At 40.4% G+C, this 17,447-nt stretch overlaps 1 protein-coding gene across 5 annotated transcripts in view; it reads left to right on the top strand.

The window, feature by feature from the left end:
* The window catches only part of SEPTIN9 (septin 9), a 259,663-nt gene that overhangs the window by 219,326 nt on the left and 22,890 nt on the right, over positions 1-17,447 (top strand). For all 5 annotated transcript variants that reach the window (XM_060764567.2, XM_060764569.2, XM_060764568.2 and 2 more), the window contains one exon: positions 11,324-11,515. In XM_060764567.2, the coding sequence (XP_060620550.2) occupies positions 11,324-11,515 (192 nt within the window). The remainder of the gene's footprint in view (positions 1-11,323; positions 11,516-17,447) is intronic.

Genomic DNA, 17,447 nt, shown 5'->3' with positions numbered 1-17,447 from the left:
TGTATAGGCAATCAAACTCCACTTAGAGATGGAGTCTCATGAGGTCATTACAAGGCAGTAGTCGGTGAGGTATTCAGTGGTGATGTGGATAAGAGTTTTCAACTATATTTATATCCACATGCAGTTTTAAAACAATATTATGCCCTTGTTTCATGAGAAATTAAAATAATGAGAGCTGTCCATTTCAAATATCCTTATCTCAAACCATCTTAGGTCAGAATATTGGGGTGTATTTTAATTACTTAGTTTTGTTTTTGTTTTGTTTTGTTTTTTTGTTTTGAATGGGATAGAACTTGTTCTATATTCAGTTCTATATTGCGGAATAAGATGAAATGTCACAGAAAATTTGGCCTTCGGAGAATGTTGACTGCTTCTCATTATTTGATTGCATGCGTCTGTGCATTACCTCTAGAGATTCCAAGGTGACTCATATGAGTCTCCTCTTCCCTGATTATCTTCAGAACATCCCTGTGATGTATGTATGCCAGGCTGAGAAAGAAGACCGAGAATAGTCTCAGTCCAAGGTCATACAGTGAGTTTCATGACTCATTGTGAACTTCAACCTGCACTTCAGAGTCTAGCAGACCTGTCTTCTAGTGGACAAATGTTCTATAATATACTGAGGAATGAATGAGGAGGGATCAAAATTCAGGTTAGATATTCAGGAGGACCAGGAAATCAGTTTCATGGAATGAAGAAAAAGTGGTTGTTTGGAGCACAAATTTGAAGTACCATCCCTGCTACTTTCCTTACCTCTGAGCCTTAAAATGGGTGGAAGTGCTGTTGACCTGCAACTTCTATTGGATCTAGCCAGCCTGAACAGTGGCAGCGAATGATGGGATTTGTAGTATCTGAAGAGCTGTTTGATTTGCCCTGCTTTATGAGATGCTGCTTGAAGATATCTTAAATTGCTTTGTAGTGCATAGGTATTTTCTAGAATTGTACTTCTTTGTGAAGAAGTGAATGTTTAAGAGTGAAAGTTTTGTGCTAGAGACAGAATTGCATAGTGTACATTAGATCTACAGAGACACTCGCTGGAACACCCCAGCAAGCGAGAGTCCAAAAGTGGCAGGCCCAAACCCAGCACCTCAATTCATGGGTGATACCAGATGAGAGACTCCCCCCTGGGCACTCAGAAGACTGGGCGACTTGGAAGGCGCTGAACAGACTGCGCTCTGGCACCACGAGATGCAGAGCCAATCTTAAGAAATGGGGTTACAAGGTGGAATCCTCGGCATGCGAGTGCGGAGAAGAACAAACCACTGACCACCTGCTGCAATGCACCCTGAGCCCTGCCACATGCACAATGGAGGACCTTCTTGCGGCAACCCCAGAGGCACTCCAAGTGGCCAGATACTGGTCAAAGGACATTTAACCAAATACCAATTTTGCAAAATCTGTGTGTTTTTTTCCTTTTTCCCCCCTTTTCTTTTTAATCTCTGTGTTTGTTTTGCTCTGTTAGAATTGTAATACAATGGTTGCTGATGACACGATAGATAAATAAATAGTGTACATTCTAACCTGGACATGAATTCCCACAAGTACCAGAACCAGAGAGACCTAAGTGATACTTTTAGCATAACCTTGGGACACGTTGCTTTCTCTCTTTGAAACTGAGATGGTGGTGGTAGAAATGGGCAAAGCCATGGAAGGAACAGAAGATATTTTCATGAATGATACATGTGACCTTTGAGGCCAATTTAAATACATGTGGAGGCCACTGCAAAGCATTTCTATGTGGCAAAACTTCATGTACTGGTCATAATTCCTCGTGCCTCATCTGTCATCCTCAAAATATAAGCAGTATCTCCATAGTAATGCTGCACAAAGGTTAAAAACAGTGTTTGATCAATATATGAATGTATCTGCTTTTTAATCCGAACTTGTATATGCATGTTGAAACCAAAAGCCTCATAGGCCAAAATAAAGTTCAGAAATACTTTTGAGGGGGATGGGGAGCTGCTCTGTGTGCATAATTTAAGTTCATATTTTGAGAATGGTTTTTGGGAACGAACTCATTTTTTCTTGTTAGTGTAATCTAGAAATAGAAACCATGTCCCAGCATGGCCCAATAACCCAAGCCAGCATGGCCAGTGGTGAGGAACGCTCAGAATCACAGTGTAATGACATCTGGAACACAACAGGACTCCCACTCCTGCTTTAACCACTTGCCTTTAATTAGATTACTTTTGTATTCTTAATTTCCCGTTGCCTAACTCACTGTTAAAATTTAAAAAACTAGGACAACAACATTTTGCAAGGTATTTGTATATATGTCAAGGCCTGATATGCTCTTAGGCAACTGGTGAGTATTTAGTAGTGTTAGCAAGATACAATCTGGAATGAAAAGACTTGCAGTTATTAGTGGGTCATCTTTTTAGGTTATACCTCAAACCGCACCTCCAGGTTAGGTGGGGGCTTGGATTTTTGAGGGCTTTTTAAATGTTTTGCATAGTCATAAGGTGTTTGTGTGGGACTGAATGTTGTCACTCATTTTGATGGTCTCAGATCTGTTTGAGCTCTCTGTTTTGCTCATCTGTTGTTTTACACTCACAACATTTGTGGCCTGTTTAACATTTTGGGATTTACTTATTTATCTCTAGCATATATTTTCAAATAAAGGTATATCCTGCATAAGAATGTGTCTTTATACGCCTTTTCAGAAGGCACTTCTAATTAAAAAAAGGCAACCTCAAAGGGTTTTCACACACCCACAGTGTTCTACCCCACCACTCCGTATAACATTTTCTCCTCTGCTTTAAGCCAGGGGTCCTCAAACTTTTTAAACAGAGGGCCAGGTCACAGTCCCTCAAACTGTTGGAGGGCTGGATTATAATTTGAAAAAAACATGAATGAATTTCTATGCACACTGAACATACCATATTTGTAGTGCAAAAAACACTTAATAACACTACAATAATTAAAATGAAGAACAATTAATATATATATAAACTTATTAGTGGGTTGTTGTAGGTTTTTCCGGTCTATATGGCCATGTTCTGGAGGCAATTTTTCTCCTGACATTTCGCCTTTTTGAGTTTTTTTAATACTGGTAGCCAGATTTTGTTCATTTTCATGGTTTCTTCCTTTCTGTTGAAATTCTCCAGATGCTTGTGGATTTCAGTGGCTTCTCTGTGTAGTCTGACATGGTGGTTGTGCGAGTGGTCCAGCACTTCTGTGTTCTCAAATAATATGCTGTGTCCAGGTTGGTTCATCAGGTGCTCTGCTATGGCTGATTTCTCTGATTTCTCTGGTTGAAGTAGTCTGCAGTGAAACCATGAAAATGAACAAAATCTGGCTACCAGTATTAAAAAACTCAAAAATTACAGCAGAAAAACAACAGAGGGGAAACAATCAGGCACATGAAATCACCCTCAACAAAAGATTCCACCCGGGCGCTACCAAGCCATTGAATGCAAATCAAGGTGATCAGCTGAAACATTCACAGCTAACCCCAGCAAACAAAAGCCCTTTGTCTCACCCTGGCCATTCCACAGATATATAAACCAATTTTTCCTAGTTCCAACAGACCTCATTACCTCTGAGGATGCTTGGCATAGATGCAGGCGAAACGTCAGGAGAAAAATTGCCTCCAGAACATGGCCATATAGCCCGGAAAAACCTACAACAACCCATGGATTCCGGCCATGAAAGCCTTCGACAAAACTTATTAGTATTTCAGTGGGAAGTTTGTGTGCTTTCAAGTAATTTAAGATTTAGGTTGACCCTGAGTGAGGGCTGGGTAAATGACCTTGGAGGGCCATATCCGGCCCCTGGGCCTTAGTCTGAGGACCCCTGCTTTAAGCGATAAAGATATTAAGCAAGTAGATAAAGCACTGTGGTATGTGTGTGTTATACATATTCAGGTCTTTCTGTTCTTTAAAGAAAGGTTTGCTAAAGTCAAATAATGTATTGTCGAAGGCTTTCATGGCTGGAATCACTGGTTAGTTGCAAGTTTTTCAGGCTTTATGGCCATGTTCCAAAAGCATTCTCTCCTGACATTTCATCTGCATCTATGGCAGGCATCCTCAGAGGTTGTGAGGTCTGTTGGAAACTAATAAAATGGGGTTTTATCTATCTGTGGAATGTCCAGGGTGGGAGAAAGATCTCTTGTCTGTTCGAGGTAGGTGTGAATGTTTCAATTGGCCACCTTGATTAGCATTTAATGGCCTAGCAGTTTCAAGGTGTGGCTTCTTATTGTCTGAGGGAATTCTTTGTTGAGAGGTGATTAGCTGTCCCTGGTTGTTTCTTGTCTGGAGTTCCTTTGTTTTTGAGTGTTGTTCTTTATTTACTGTTATGATTTTAGAGTTATTTTAAATACTGGTTCTTTTTCCCACCCTGGACATTTCACAGACATATAAACCTAAATTTTCCTAGTTTCCAACAGACCTCACAACCTCTCAGAATACCTGCCATAGATGCAGGCGAAATGTCAGGAGAGAATGCTTCTAGAACATGGCCATACAGTCTAAAAAACTTAGAACAACTCAAATAATGTATTTCAATATAGGTTTAATTCTGAGAAATATGTTTTGTAGCTTCTAATAAAAGCGATTTTCTTCAATGAAAAATGCTCATTTTGTCCCACATGACAGCAGCCAGACATCACATACGTGGACATTCCTTCTGCCTCTTGGGTGTCTGGGTTTTAGGGCAGTTAGATCAGTTTCTAAATCTGTTTTGAATTTCTGTCTTTAACATCATGTTTACAATTACTCTGGGCAGATACCTGCGGGAGATAGTATCCCCTGAGGATACTGGCAAATCTAGTCAAGTTTGAATTGATGCCATGTTTTTTAAAAAAATATGGTTTATTTGTGGTTTGCTCTGGCTTTTCCTGGAACTCTCTGAAGAAATATTTATTCTTCTGCTTTTAGCAGTCAGGTACTAGCAAGTAGCAGATAAAACTTTTGAGTACAAACCACTGTGCTCTAAGCATAGTTTTTCTATTTCTGAGAAAATGCTAAGGTCCCCCCCCCCCCCATGAATTAAATAACTATTATTGGGAATAACTTGTTTTTTCTCTCAGTTGAGAATTGTAAATTGTGATAATTAGTATTAGGACTGGTGTGCTCTAACTTGTTCAAGAATGATCCGGAATGAGGAGTGAGTTGGATGTACTTAATCCAGCTCACCCCTGTATATTCCTTAAGATGGCATCACATTATTTAAGCATAGCGAAAAGAGATGGCAAAAAACTCCCAAGGAGCTGCAGGCTATAGGTCAGTTCCTTAAAGTGTTGAGCATCCCTTATCTGGAATTCCAAAACACAAAACACTTCAAAATCTGAAATTTTCCATATTGGTGGCTGAAGAAGTGACACCTTTGCTTTCTGATGGCTCAGTGTACACAACCTTTGTTTCTTGCACAATTACTAAAAATAAAATTACCTCCAGACTAGTGTATAAGGTGTATATGAAACATAAATGAAATGTGTGTTTAGACTTGGGTCCCATCTCAAAGATATTTCACTAAGCATCTATATGCAAATATGTATTACAAAATCTGGGGAGGGGGGAAACCCAAAACACTTTTTGTTCCAAGCATTTCAGATAAGTGCTACTCAATGATTATGATAATAACTTCATCTATATGCATATGTGGTCTGAACTGGTAGTGAGTGACCAGGAAAGGAATGGGGTCGTATGTATTGGGTGTTCAGTGAAACTGTTGAGCTGACATATGACTGCAACAAGTAAGATTTAGAATAATTGGGGATGGAGTTAGAAACTCTGCTAATCTGGTGCTTTTGCTGACTGTCTATTTACATTTGGAGTACTGTGTACAGTTCTGGTCTCTGCATCTCAAAGATGATGTAGGGTTACAAAAAGCAGCAGACCAGGGCAACTGAGATAATCATTTGCCTGGAGAGAACCAAGTTAGTATTTTATTTTCTTCCTAGGGGTAATCTCCCCTAGGAAGACAAAAAAAAAATGCTAACTTGGTTTTCTTTAGTTCAGAAGAAAGTGAATTAGGGGTATGTCTTGAAGTTCATGGAAGTATGCATGATGTGGAATGTCACCCGGTAAAACTCAGTGGTGGAGTATTGAGGACAGATGAAAGGTTGTTATAGGATTCACCCAGCACAGAACTAAACTGTGGAATTTGATCCCTGAGGTGTTTCTCAATCTGGGGGTCACGAGGGAGACTTCAGAGGGGTCCCAAAGACCATCAGAAAATACATATTTCTAAATGGTCTTAGGAACCTCTTTGGCAGAGGAGGCTGAAGATCTCTCCCCCTGTCCTTCTCTTCCTTTTTGGAAACAGGCTGCGAATCCTCCTACCAAAAGCCCTCCTCCTGCTCTCTGAATGTAGGTGAACTAACACTCCAAAACTCAAGATCAATGCCCACCAAACTATTACAGTATTTTCTGTTGGTCATGGGAATTCTGTGTGCCAAGATTGGTTTAATTGCATCGTTGGTGCAGTTCAGAATGCTCTTTGATTGTAGGTGAACTATGAATCCCAGCAACTACAATTACCAAAGGACAAAATAACCCCCCCACCCCCCCACCCCCAACCATTATTCAAATTTGGGCATATTAGGTATTTGTGCCAAACTTGGTCCAGTGAATGAAAATACATCCTGCATATCAGATATTGGCATTACGATTCACAACAGTAGCAAAATTACAGTTATGAAGTAGAAATGAAAATAATTTTATGGTTGTGGGGCACCACAACATGAGGAGCTGTATTAAGGGGGTCACAGAATTAGGAAGGTTGAGAACCACTGCCTTAGATTATGATAGAGTGAGTCTCCAACTTAGCCTTATAATAGGTAGGATAAAGTCATCATATGGTTACTACTCATACTAGCAGTGGCTATAACTTATGATAGTTATCTAAACTTCCAGTAAGAGACACTGTGTCCTAACCTAAAGGCACCAAATCCTGTCTGATCTTGGAAAAAAAGCAGGATCAGTCCTGATTAAGGCTTGGATGGGAGACCACCAATGAATACCAGGTGCTGTAGGTGATATTTCAGATGAAGGAACTGGTAGAACCACCTCTGAACTTTGCTTGCCTGAGAAAACTCTATGAAATTCATGGATGATTTGAAGGCACATACACATGCAAGAGAAACTGTATGTCTCTGTATCCCAGTTGCTGAGGAAGATGCCTGAGAAAGGATTGTTGTTTGAATGTTATGCTGGCAGAGGTCTCACACACATAAAATAGGTCAATGCAAGATCAGAGTTCTCATCTAGAAAACTTTTCATTTGATCCCAGTACAATTATTTTTGAGTATTTCCTTTCCCAGACTTGAGTAGTTAGAAACACTGGGCTTAATGATGCAATTTAACAGGCATCAAATGGTAACTTACTACAATGTCTTCCATTCATCTTGGATGTTTTTGTTTCCAACGGGGATAAAGATTAAATTTTGTTTCTGTTCAAATGAAGCCCAAGATTGTCCCTACATGTGTGCCATCCATCCCAAAATACTTACAAAGTTAATAAATCCTTCCAAAGTCTGTTAGGATTACTTCGCAGTATGTGAATAAAACATTGCACTGTCAAAGGACACAGAAGGAATGTAGTTGACTATACCACCATTTTGGCATTGTTGCAAGCAGGTTTAATGACACACTTCTTCACCATAACAGAAAATTCTGGTAGGGTGTCTGTGCAATTGGTCAGTGCTTCTGTGCAGACTTTCCGCTGAAACACTGGCACATTTTTGGCTCAGAATTTCCCCACTTCTAGCAGCTATAATGGATGATGATGCTATTTAATCTAAAATATTCAGAGTAACTCTGTGCTTCAAGGGATATGATTTGTGTCTTAGGGGAAGACAAGGAAGATGAAGTCATGGTGAAAAGCCTTGCCAAAGAAACAAGGGGAGGGTGGGCAGCAGGAAGGGGAATGGCATTAGTTTAGTTGTACACATAACCACTAATCTCTTGTTTGTTTTTGTACTGAAGATAAACTGTTACAATGAAGTAAGAACCTTTTGCTTTAAGAAAAAATATAAGTAGTTTTTGTTGCATACAGTGTAACAAATTATCAAAAAAAGAAGGGGTTTTAAGAGTTTCTTAAACTACATTTTTGAAATTCTGTGGGCAGGGTATGCCATAGCCAGAGGAGTATATACAGTCATAGTAGAAACATGCCTGAGGATGGCAGGATTTCAGACTGGTCTTTTCAGGGACCTCCCTAAGCTGTTTGCCTTGAAATTTTCAGGCACAGGGCAGTTTAGATGGGGGCTTTCCAGAAGGTGTTCATTAGCCAGCATCAATGTCAAAGTCTATGGGGACATGGAAATGAAAAGTAAGCTGAAAATGGAGTAGGAGATAGGCTGGCAAGGCTCCAAATGGATGTACATTGTCAAAAATAAAAAAGATATATAGGCTGGATCTTGACACACAACGTCCTCCCACATGAGTCTGCTGGCCTATCAAGATTTATGGTCAGGTTGCTGTTACACATACTGCAGTCTTTTGACATACATTTGGTGGCAGTGAAGGAACAGGCCTTTTCTTTAAGAATCACATCTGCAGTCTTCTGCCTCCCAAAAGCCATCCCATCTCCCTCCTTGCCTTTGTTCTACCAGTGTTTGAAGATCTTCTTTCCACCAATTTTTAATTTGTTTGTTTAGATGAAGCTATTTTTAGTTAAGACTCACTCTTTTGGTTTGGTTTTGTGCTACTTCTGCTCTTGTTAGGTTGTTCTTCTCTTACACTGAATACTCTTTTAATGACTCTGTTGTTGTTTTTCTCTTGTACATTTCAGCCACTATTAAAAGCTATATCTTGCATATCTTGGTAACATAGATATAGGTTATTAAAGAAACAGATAACTGATAGTGGTCAGAATAATAATTGCCAATGAGATTTCTGGCAAAGGACACTGGGAAGAGTTTGGAAAGATAATATTGTTTCATGCTGTAACCTAAAGTGCACAAGTCCACAAGAACTAAAATATGATCTGCATCCTCACCATTGCTACACCATTGCAACAAGAGCAAATAGTCTTGCAAAACCCTCTTATAGTGCTGAGGCTTATTAAATATGGTTTTCTGTGGGCGAGCAGATGGTGACTACTGGATGGCATATGTTCTGTATCAGAAACTAAAGCTGATGTGGTCTATCCAATGCAGTTTTCTAATCAGCACCTCAAATAAATCTAAAGTTACCAAAAACTGATTCGTAACCCTTTGGTTCTAATGTTGGAGAGTGGTTCTGGTCCAAGTGGTCACTGCTCAAAAAGAAAAGGTTGGAAACCAATGCTTTAGAGAATATTGATCTGTAGAGACACAATCTGGTTTCCCTATTTACCACTTTTGGCTTTTATTATAGTATACAGGAAAATTCCCCAGATGTATTTTATGGGTTTGCATGGAGAAGCAGAGTTGGGAAGCCTCAGGATTACAGGCTGATTCCTCTTATTTTTGGGTTGGATTCAAAAAAGAGAAGGCTGAAAACTAGCTTTGTTTTGCTTAGTGCCTGCAGTTTGGGTGTTAGATAACAAAACATTCGTACATATGGCCAAATAGTTTCCATGTGGAATGATTCTTTCCTAGTGATGTGTAAGGATAGTGATCTCCCTTCAAATGCTTGGCTCTCCCATTTGAAAAATGATGGCATCTTGGCTTCTTCTCTGTGTGTGTTTTTCGATTCAAGAATTAATTCATCATGTGTATTTGGGCAGAGTTTAGATTTGGGATATGTGGTTTTGCATGCTGAACTCTCTTATCCAACACCTTGTATCAATTCACACTCTAAAATAGTGGTAGATTAGCACATCCTGAGAAAGGATGAAGCATGATGAAGAACTACATTGTATCCAACAGTTCTATTAAGTGAGGCTTTGAGTGTAATATGCTATTAGGCAAGATGAACAACATCTAAATTAGAGGGGAAGCTAGAGAAGTTTAAAAGCATGACTGTGAGTGGTGAGTGGTCAGTTTGGTAGTGTATAACTGTTCCTTTGAGAGAAGAACCTTTCTAAATTTCAAAATGATCAGATACTGCGTATTTGTATAGTAACATGCACAGCTAAACTTCCCTGTGATGAAATAACTTAAATACATGAATTAAAAAAACCCATAATAATTTAAAATTTGGAAATAAATTAATTTAGAAGAGACTTCAGCATCTGTGTTGGCATCATTTAGACACCCAGATTTTTGTCCTGGCTCAGGACTCTTGTTCCTGAAAAGCCAGCTCCACTGACCTTGGCTAATCCAGCAGAGATCCAGCCAGGTCATCAAGAGAGGGAGAGACAGAAGGGAAGCAGGGCTACTTCATCAGTGATGCTGGATAGATAGACATTTCAGCATTTTTAGCTTTGATTTGTCTGACTGTTTGCACATTAGATGAAAAGACCAAGCAACATCTGGCTGCTTGATGGCACTGCAGCAGCTTTAAATTTCATCCTTATATAAGTTTCATGGTGTTAACAGCTTGTGCCTGATATTTTTGATATTGTTCCCCTCCCCTACCTGCATTTCTTCCATGCCTCTTTAGATTGCAAGCTTAAGGACACGGGATGTCTTATGGTTTTTTTTAGAGGTTATGCAAAGCCTCCTGAGGGACTTTCCAATCACTGAACAAGAAGCATTTTTAAGACTTGGGGTGAGCAACAGTGCCAAGGCAGAGACCATTTTTCACACAGACCACATGAGCAGTGGTAGCACCACCACCACCACAAACAAAAACAAAGACAGAATTTGAAAGTATAGAGTTTCTTGGTCTTTTGGCTAACATCAAGTGTAGTGTGTGGCATATAGGGTTTCACATATATATAGATAGACTACTTGATTGGGAACAAGAGGAATGAATGAAATATTGATTTCCATCTCATTTTGGTTCAGTATCCTGAGCAATTGTGAATATGGGTGCCATTTCCTATTCCTCTCAAAGTCAACTGAAGCTAAGAGCATCCCCAGAGAGTCTTTTGTAAAGAGATCAGGATATTTTCCAATACTCTGCAAATTCAGATTTTTTTATGCATGACAGTTGCAGTATGGCAAAGGAATCCTTCTGAAAACTCAACAAAGATATCTGGGATGTTTAAAATCCATTTTGGAGACAGAAAAATAACTTTTTAATGTTTTACTTCTGTTATTTTGTACTTTGTACCTCATAGATTAGATTTCTGTAATTCTCATCTCCGTTTTGAAGGGGAAGGTGGAATATAAATGAATATGTTAAAATGGAAGATATATTTTTCTTACTTTCATTCATTACACTTTGCTTCTGGCCACTAGAAAATATCTAAAAGCCTCCTCTCTAGTGGTGTAATCGGCTCTGTATTAACTAATGTTTTTATTTATTACCATGTAATATTTATAATATTTTTTCTTTTTCTTCTGCAGGTCCGGAGGCCATTTCCAGCTACCCAAGCAGCATGATGGATGCCACTCGAGATGCTAGCCTCAAGCAAGCCGCCCCAGCACGGCCGGAGAAACCAGCTGCTGAATTTTCCTATGTTGGAATTGATGCCATCCTCGAGCAGATGCGGAGGAAAGCCATGAAGCAAGGATTTGAGTTCAACATCATGGTAGTTGGTAAGTCATCCTGTATGTGTAGGCTAGAGCTGACACTACTGTCTCTACCTGTCCCCCTCCCAGTGTCTGCACTTTTCCTCCAAAAAAAAAAAAAGCAAGCAAATTCCAGTAGTGTTCTATGAAGCCTCTGAGGAGTGTGTCATGGCCTGTTTCTTGGGACAGCCTCATGCAGACCATTTTTCAAGGTAGGAAGTGACTGACTGGTCAATTTTAATTTTGAACAAAAATTTATACGAAGACACCAAAAAGGGAAGTACAGTGGTGAGTAGCACTAATAGTCATATTTGGTTGAAAGCCATGCCCCATTCACCTGTGAAACCTATTTCAGGGATAACTGAAGCCAGGCACTTGTGGTCATAAAAGAATGGGGAATTTTAGATTGATTTTAACTTTTAATGTTCAATATTACTGAAAGTTTTTAAGGATGATTGAACCTCTAATACTTGTTTAGTTGCAGTTTTTAACTATTTGTATGTATATATTTTTTTAAAAGAGGGAGAGATTTGGCTAGGGCTGTCATGTCAGGACTGCCCCAGACACAGAAATTTCAGTACCTGAAACCTAGGGATGATCTCTTGTAATGCTAGACTCAGGTGGTGTCATTGAGCAGGATACATGAACTGTCAAGAGCAGTTGCACAGAGAGTGTCATTTAACTAGAAAAGAAGACATCAAGTTTAACAAATATGTCCAACATATATAAAATCCGCTTACCATCATTGCGGAGTTTGGGGCACAGAATCCCTATGAAAGTGGGAAAACTGTGAATATCATAACCTGTCCCTCTCTCCAGGGATGCGTGCTACAAAGGCCTTTCCTACCAATAGCCCAGCCCATATCTCTTTTTCTCCTCCTTGATACACAACACCGTAGTCATATTTAATCCCTTTTGCAACATTTGCAAATGTTTACAAAGCCATACCATGTTCCTCAGGCTCAGGCAGACCAAAGACAAGGGATGCTCATCATGGCAGCCAGCAGGTGCGGTGTTGAATGTCTTGGTCTCTCGTCACTCGCAGTGATGCTGATCAGAGCGATGAGATGACCAGGGAGAGGGGAGACAAGGAACAATTCCCTTTCCCCTCCCAGTGTTACTGTAAGCAACACACTACTGACAGGACCAATGCCATGCCTGCTACCTACTGTAATAAGGAGAATGGGAGAGGACAGTAAGGGGAGTTGAGTGGCAGTGTCAATCTGGGTTCTGTGCCACTGCACTTTCAGGACTTCCCGCCCACCTTTGGCTGGAGGGCAGATTGTCTGAAATCTTCCAGGGCTGATAAGTAGTCAATGTGGAACTGCCCAGTGTGGTCTAATTGTGTTGTGTGAAAGGTCCCTGGAGAGATAATCCATTGAGTAAATATGTTGTTCTCCATTGCATTCCATAGTGAATGTAGATAAACCCCTTAAACTGTCATGGTATAAGGCAGAAGAAGGAATCACTGTCCTGTCAGATGTTTCAGCTCTCTGCTCCCACTAACACTACCCAACATGTCCAATGGGAATGAATTGTGGAATATATGTCCCAAAGCATCTTTCTAGGATGTTTTGACCTCAAAGTCATAGCCAAAGTATCTAGTGGGTTGTTGTAGGTTTTTCGGGCTGAATGGCTATGTTCTAGAAGCATTCTCTCCTGATGTTTGGCCTGCATCTATGGCAGGCATCCTCAGAGGTTGCCAGACCTCCTCACTATCTCTGAGGATGCCTGCCATAGATGCAGGTGAAATGTTGGGAGAGAATGCTTCTAGAACATGGCCATACAGCCCGGAAAACCTACGACAACCCAGTAATTCCGGCCATGAAAGCCTTCGACAATACAAAGTATATAGTGCTGAGGGATTGGATGAGCTGCAGTCCATACACATCTGGAGGATTACAATTGACCTTCCTTGTGCTAGAGTCCAGTAGTTTCCAACCTTTAGTCCTCCAGGTATTTTGGACTCCTACTCCCACAATTCCTAGCAGCTGGTAAGCTGCCTGTGACTTCTGGGAATCAAAGTCCAAAACAACTGGAGGTCCAAAGGCTGGGATGAGAACCACTGTGCCAGACAATTGTGATCCAAGTGAAAAGTGAAAGCTGCTATCAAGAGTAGGTAGATCTTCTTACCACTCCTTACATGCAGTAAAATGTATGGTGCATCAGGCATAACTTTCCTATTTTTGCCTGATTCCTGTATACCTTTTATTTGTCCTCGATTCACCGCTCTGCCTCTGCCTGAGCCCCACCTGTGCATCTTCCATTGCTTACTGTTGCTTACTGAAGTCTGGCAAGAGATAGCCTCTGGTTGCTACAGCAACCAAGGATTCCAGGGAGTAGCTCTCCCCGGAGAGGCTTATTTCCACTTCTAAGATTAGATGCTGGCTTCATCGCTCCCTTTTTTGTGTACAATTGAACTGGATTCTCTCTTTCTTTGGTAAAAGACAAGCTGGGCCAAAATGTATATGCCTTGTGAAAGGTTTATAGCAGAAGAAGTCTGTATCGTATAATAGATAGCAGCATTTATTTCCATGGTTTAAAAATCAAATAGAAGCATCTTTCATTTCCTGATTCAGATGGCACATATATTTATGTAATGAGGGTCACCACAGTCACGTTTCATTAAATGAGAGCAGTGAGTGTTGGGAAGGAAAAACTTCAACTGATCCATCAATCCTCCAAATACCTGAAGGAGCATTTCTTCAGAGGTTACATCCTCCACTGACCTATGAATCCTTGAGGTTATTTGCCCATGGACAAAATGTTCAGTAGTCCTTTGGAGAAAGAAATGGTGCTTCACTTCCACCTAAAAGCCACTCACTTCTCATAACTAAAACATAGGCTATTGGCACTAGGAGTGGGCTAGCCAGTGGGCATCATTATTCACCCAGTGTTCACTGTGAACAACTGAAGACTCTTTCCAATAGGAAGAGAGCTTCATTTCTGTCTGCTGCATTCCCCTGTCCATCAGAAACTTCATCATGAGGTTCAGAGGTTCATGTTGCTATAGGATGCTTCATAGAGAAGAACACATTTTGGTTTTTAACACATTCACGAATCCTTCTTTTGAAGTGCACTGAGACCCTAGACCAGTGGTTCTCAGCCTGTGAGTCCCCAGATGTTTTGGCCTTCAACTCCCAGAAATCCTAACAGCTGGTAAACTGTGGCTGGGATTTCTGGGAGTTGTAGGCCCAAACACCTGGGGACCTGGGCTGATAACCACAGCCCCAGAACAAGGAGAAAGGAAGGGCTTGAGGTCTCTTAAGACTAGACTGGAGAGTTTGTGAGGTCCCCTGAAATGACCTGGCAAAACTGGATCACCAGGACTATGAGATAGATTAATGTTCTCAGTCATTCTCAATGAGAAATAAGCAAAACTAAGATCAAAGCTAAGAAGTATAAAGTGTAACTATTGTAGTTAAACTCTCCCAGGTACAAGAAAGGCTTTTATATACATACTGCATATATATTCTATGTACATGCTGTGCTTGTAGGAATCTTCCTATTTAAGGATGGTGGCATAATAATGGGCGGGAAAAGTAGTTTGCCCTCTCTCGGCAAGTCCCTGCAAATAGGCACAATGAAAAACAATCTATCTGTCAGTGATCAGCTCCCCCCCCCCCCCCGCCCCAAACAACCTTGTTTTGAGTGCCTCTACGTGCATGCCTCTTGTGTGATTGACTAAGAGAATGAAAATGGCATATTATAATACAGTAATTAACTACGATGCCAGGAGCGGAGGACATTGCTTTTGAGGCTAGGTTGTCTGCTTGCCAGCTGGCATGTTCTCTATTCTATCAGGAATTATTTTGGAATCCTGAATGACAGAATGAGTTGGACTCACAGTTCAGAGAAGGGAGGAAGAAAAACAAATATTTTCTTTCTTTCTTTCTTTCTTTCTTTCTAACTGCAAGTTGTAATAGTCTGACTACAGTGAAGACAAGGGAGAGAGGAAATTGTGTTCAGATGGCCTCATTAAATGTCCAAGTGGCCCTGGAGCAGCTGCTTCACTTTGGCCTCAGCAGTTTCCCAGGTGCCAACTTCTTTCCTGTGACCAGCTTCCCTTAACAATTTTAATGGACTTGTTTCTTTCCCCTGAATGGAAGAAAGAAAAGCTTGGTTCTCCTGCTTCAATAGCCGTGAAACAGACTCCACTTCAAAGTTATTCATTATCGAGCAGAATGTACTGACTCTGAGCTCTAACAATAGGAAAGTACAAAGTCCTAACAAGATGGATGGTGAACCGCTTCAGTATATTCCAGCGTGTCTTTAAATATGATTTCTGGTAGCAACTGCACTGCTACAAAGGTTTACATCAGGGCACCTAAGGAACTTCAGGTCTTAGTGAAAGTGTGATCCTGTCTGAGATATCCCAAAAGTCTCCTGAAATCATGAATAAGCCCCCATCTACTTGTCCATCTGCCTGCCTGCCTGTTTTGCCCACTAATCCACTGGCCCTCCCTCCCAGAGAATCACCCTCACATTCACTTGCCCACACACTAGCTCACTTACTCACCCATCCATTTGCTGACCATCTCCTTCCAAGCATACCACTTGAAGCATCCCGGTGAGAGAGTGCATGGGCGAGTGAGTGGGAAGGTGAGAGGAGTGTTCTCAAGTTATTTTCAACATCATTTTATTTTATTTTATTTAAAAAAATATTGTTTTGAAACAAAAATGCAGTGGTTTCCTTGTAAAATAGTCTCTCCCCCCCCCCTTTTTTTAAAAAAATAGGGGAAATATGTGACTATTATATGATGAAATACAGTAGTCCTTAACCTTTTGCTTTCCAGGAGGGGAGATGGGAAACTATGCTACTGTCTTCTTGGGATGCCTACAAGCAGCCAAGGAAACTAGGGAGGGAGTTACTGCTCTGAACAGTTTTAAGTCCTGTTTTAAGGTACTACTAACGTGACCTCTTCCCCCAAATCAACTGCAAGCTCTTCTGTGCCTTCTTACTTGGATTCCTGAAAACAAGGGCACATTATCCTGGTTTGTTTGGTTTTTTTTTACAGCTAAGGACATTCACATCCTATTTTAACACTTATGTAGTTCTGACCGTGGTCTATAGTAAGCAGATATTTATCAGACGAACCCAAACAGGCAAGTTGAGATAGTTCAAATTTATTTTGAATGTAATTAAAATTACCAATTTTCATGCTCACTGAAGTTCTCATCGAATGAATTCTACCACCATGAATATTTGAATTTCAAGCATCTTTTTTCTCATCTGCGAGCAATACCTTGGCCATACAGATTTTAATAAGACCCCAGATTTCCCTGTAGTCTTTGCTGAGCTGACGAGATGTTTAGGAAGTGAAGAATTCAGTTTAGATTTTTTTCCTGTCTTTATTTGTGACTTGATGGAAGGCAGCATGAGGAATATAGCAATCCATCTGCTTTTCTCATTTCTTTGGAGGCCTATAAAATATTCATTCCTGTGCACATAGCAGCATCAGTATATCTCTGGAAGACTGAATTGGATTCATTCCATTGTGTGTGTAAATGCATGCAGATTTTTGCAGAATCGACCAAACTAAGTTGTGTGCATATATTGAAAACTTTGGACCACTGAATCCTTTTTCCTTCCTTCTGATTTTACTTATAGTGTTTGGTGGCAAGTATGTATGGTAGACACCCAAAGACATACAGACACATATAGACAGGACCAGGCATGAAGACGGTCTAGGATTCTACTTAGTTGGTCTTTCGTCTTTTTCCCCACTATTGGGTTCTATTCTTTATTCCTTCCTTCTTCTCTCTGCATTGCAACCAAATTCATTAGAACCCCATGCCAGGCTAACAGATTGCAGTCTTGTGACCTCTTGGATCTTTTTCAGTATTTTTTCCTGACTCTTCATTAATCATTTGCTTTACATTTTTCTCCTGTCCTGCCTCCTTCTAGTTGAAGCCAATACATCAATCCTGCCCTCTGTTTTAACAGTGAAGTAAAACT

The sequence above is a fragment of the Anolis sagrei genome, chromosome 2 (assembly GCF_037176765.1).
Source record: "Anolis sagrei isolate rAnoSag1 chromosome 2, rAnoSag1.mat, whole genome shotgun sequence".
NCBI classification, from domain to species: domain Eukaryota; kingdom Metazoa; phylum Chordata; class Lepidosauria; order Squamata; family Dactyloidae; genus Anolis; species Anolis sagrei.
This window is presented reverse-complemented; position numbering and strand designations above follow the sequence as displayed.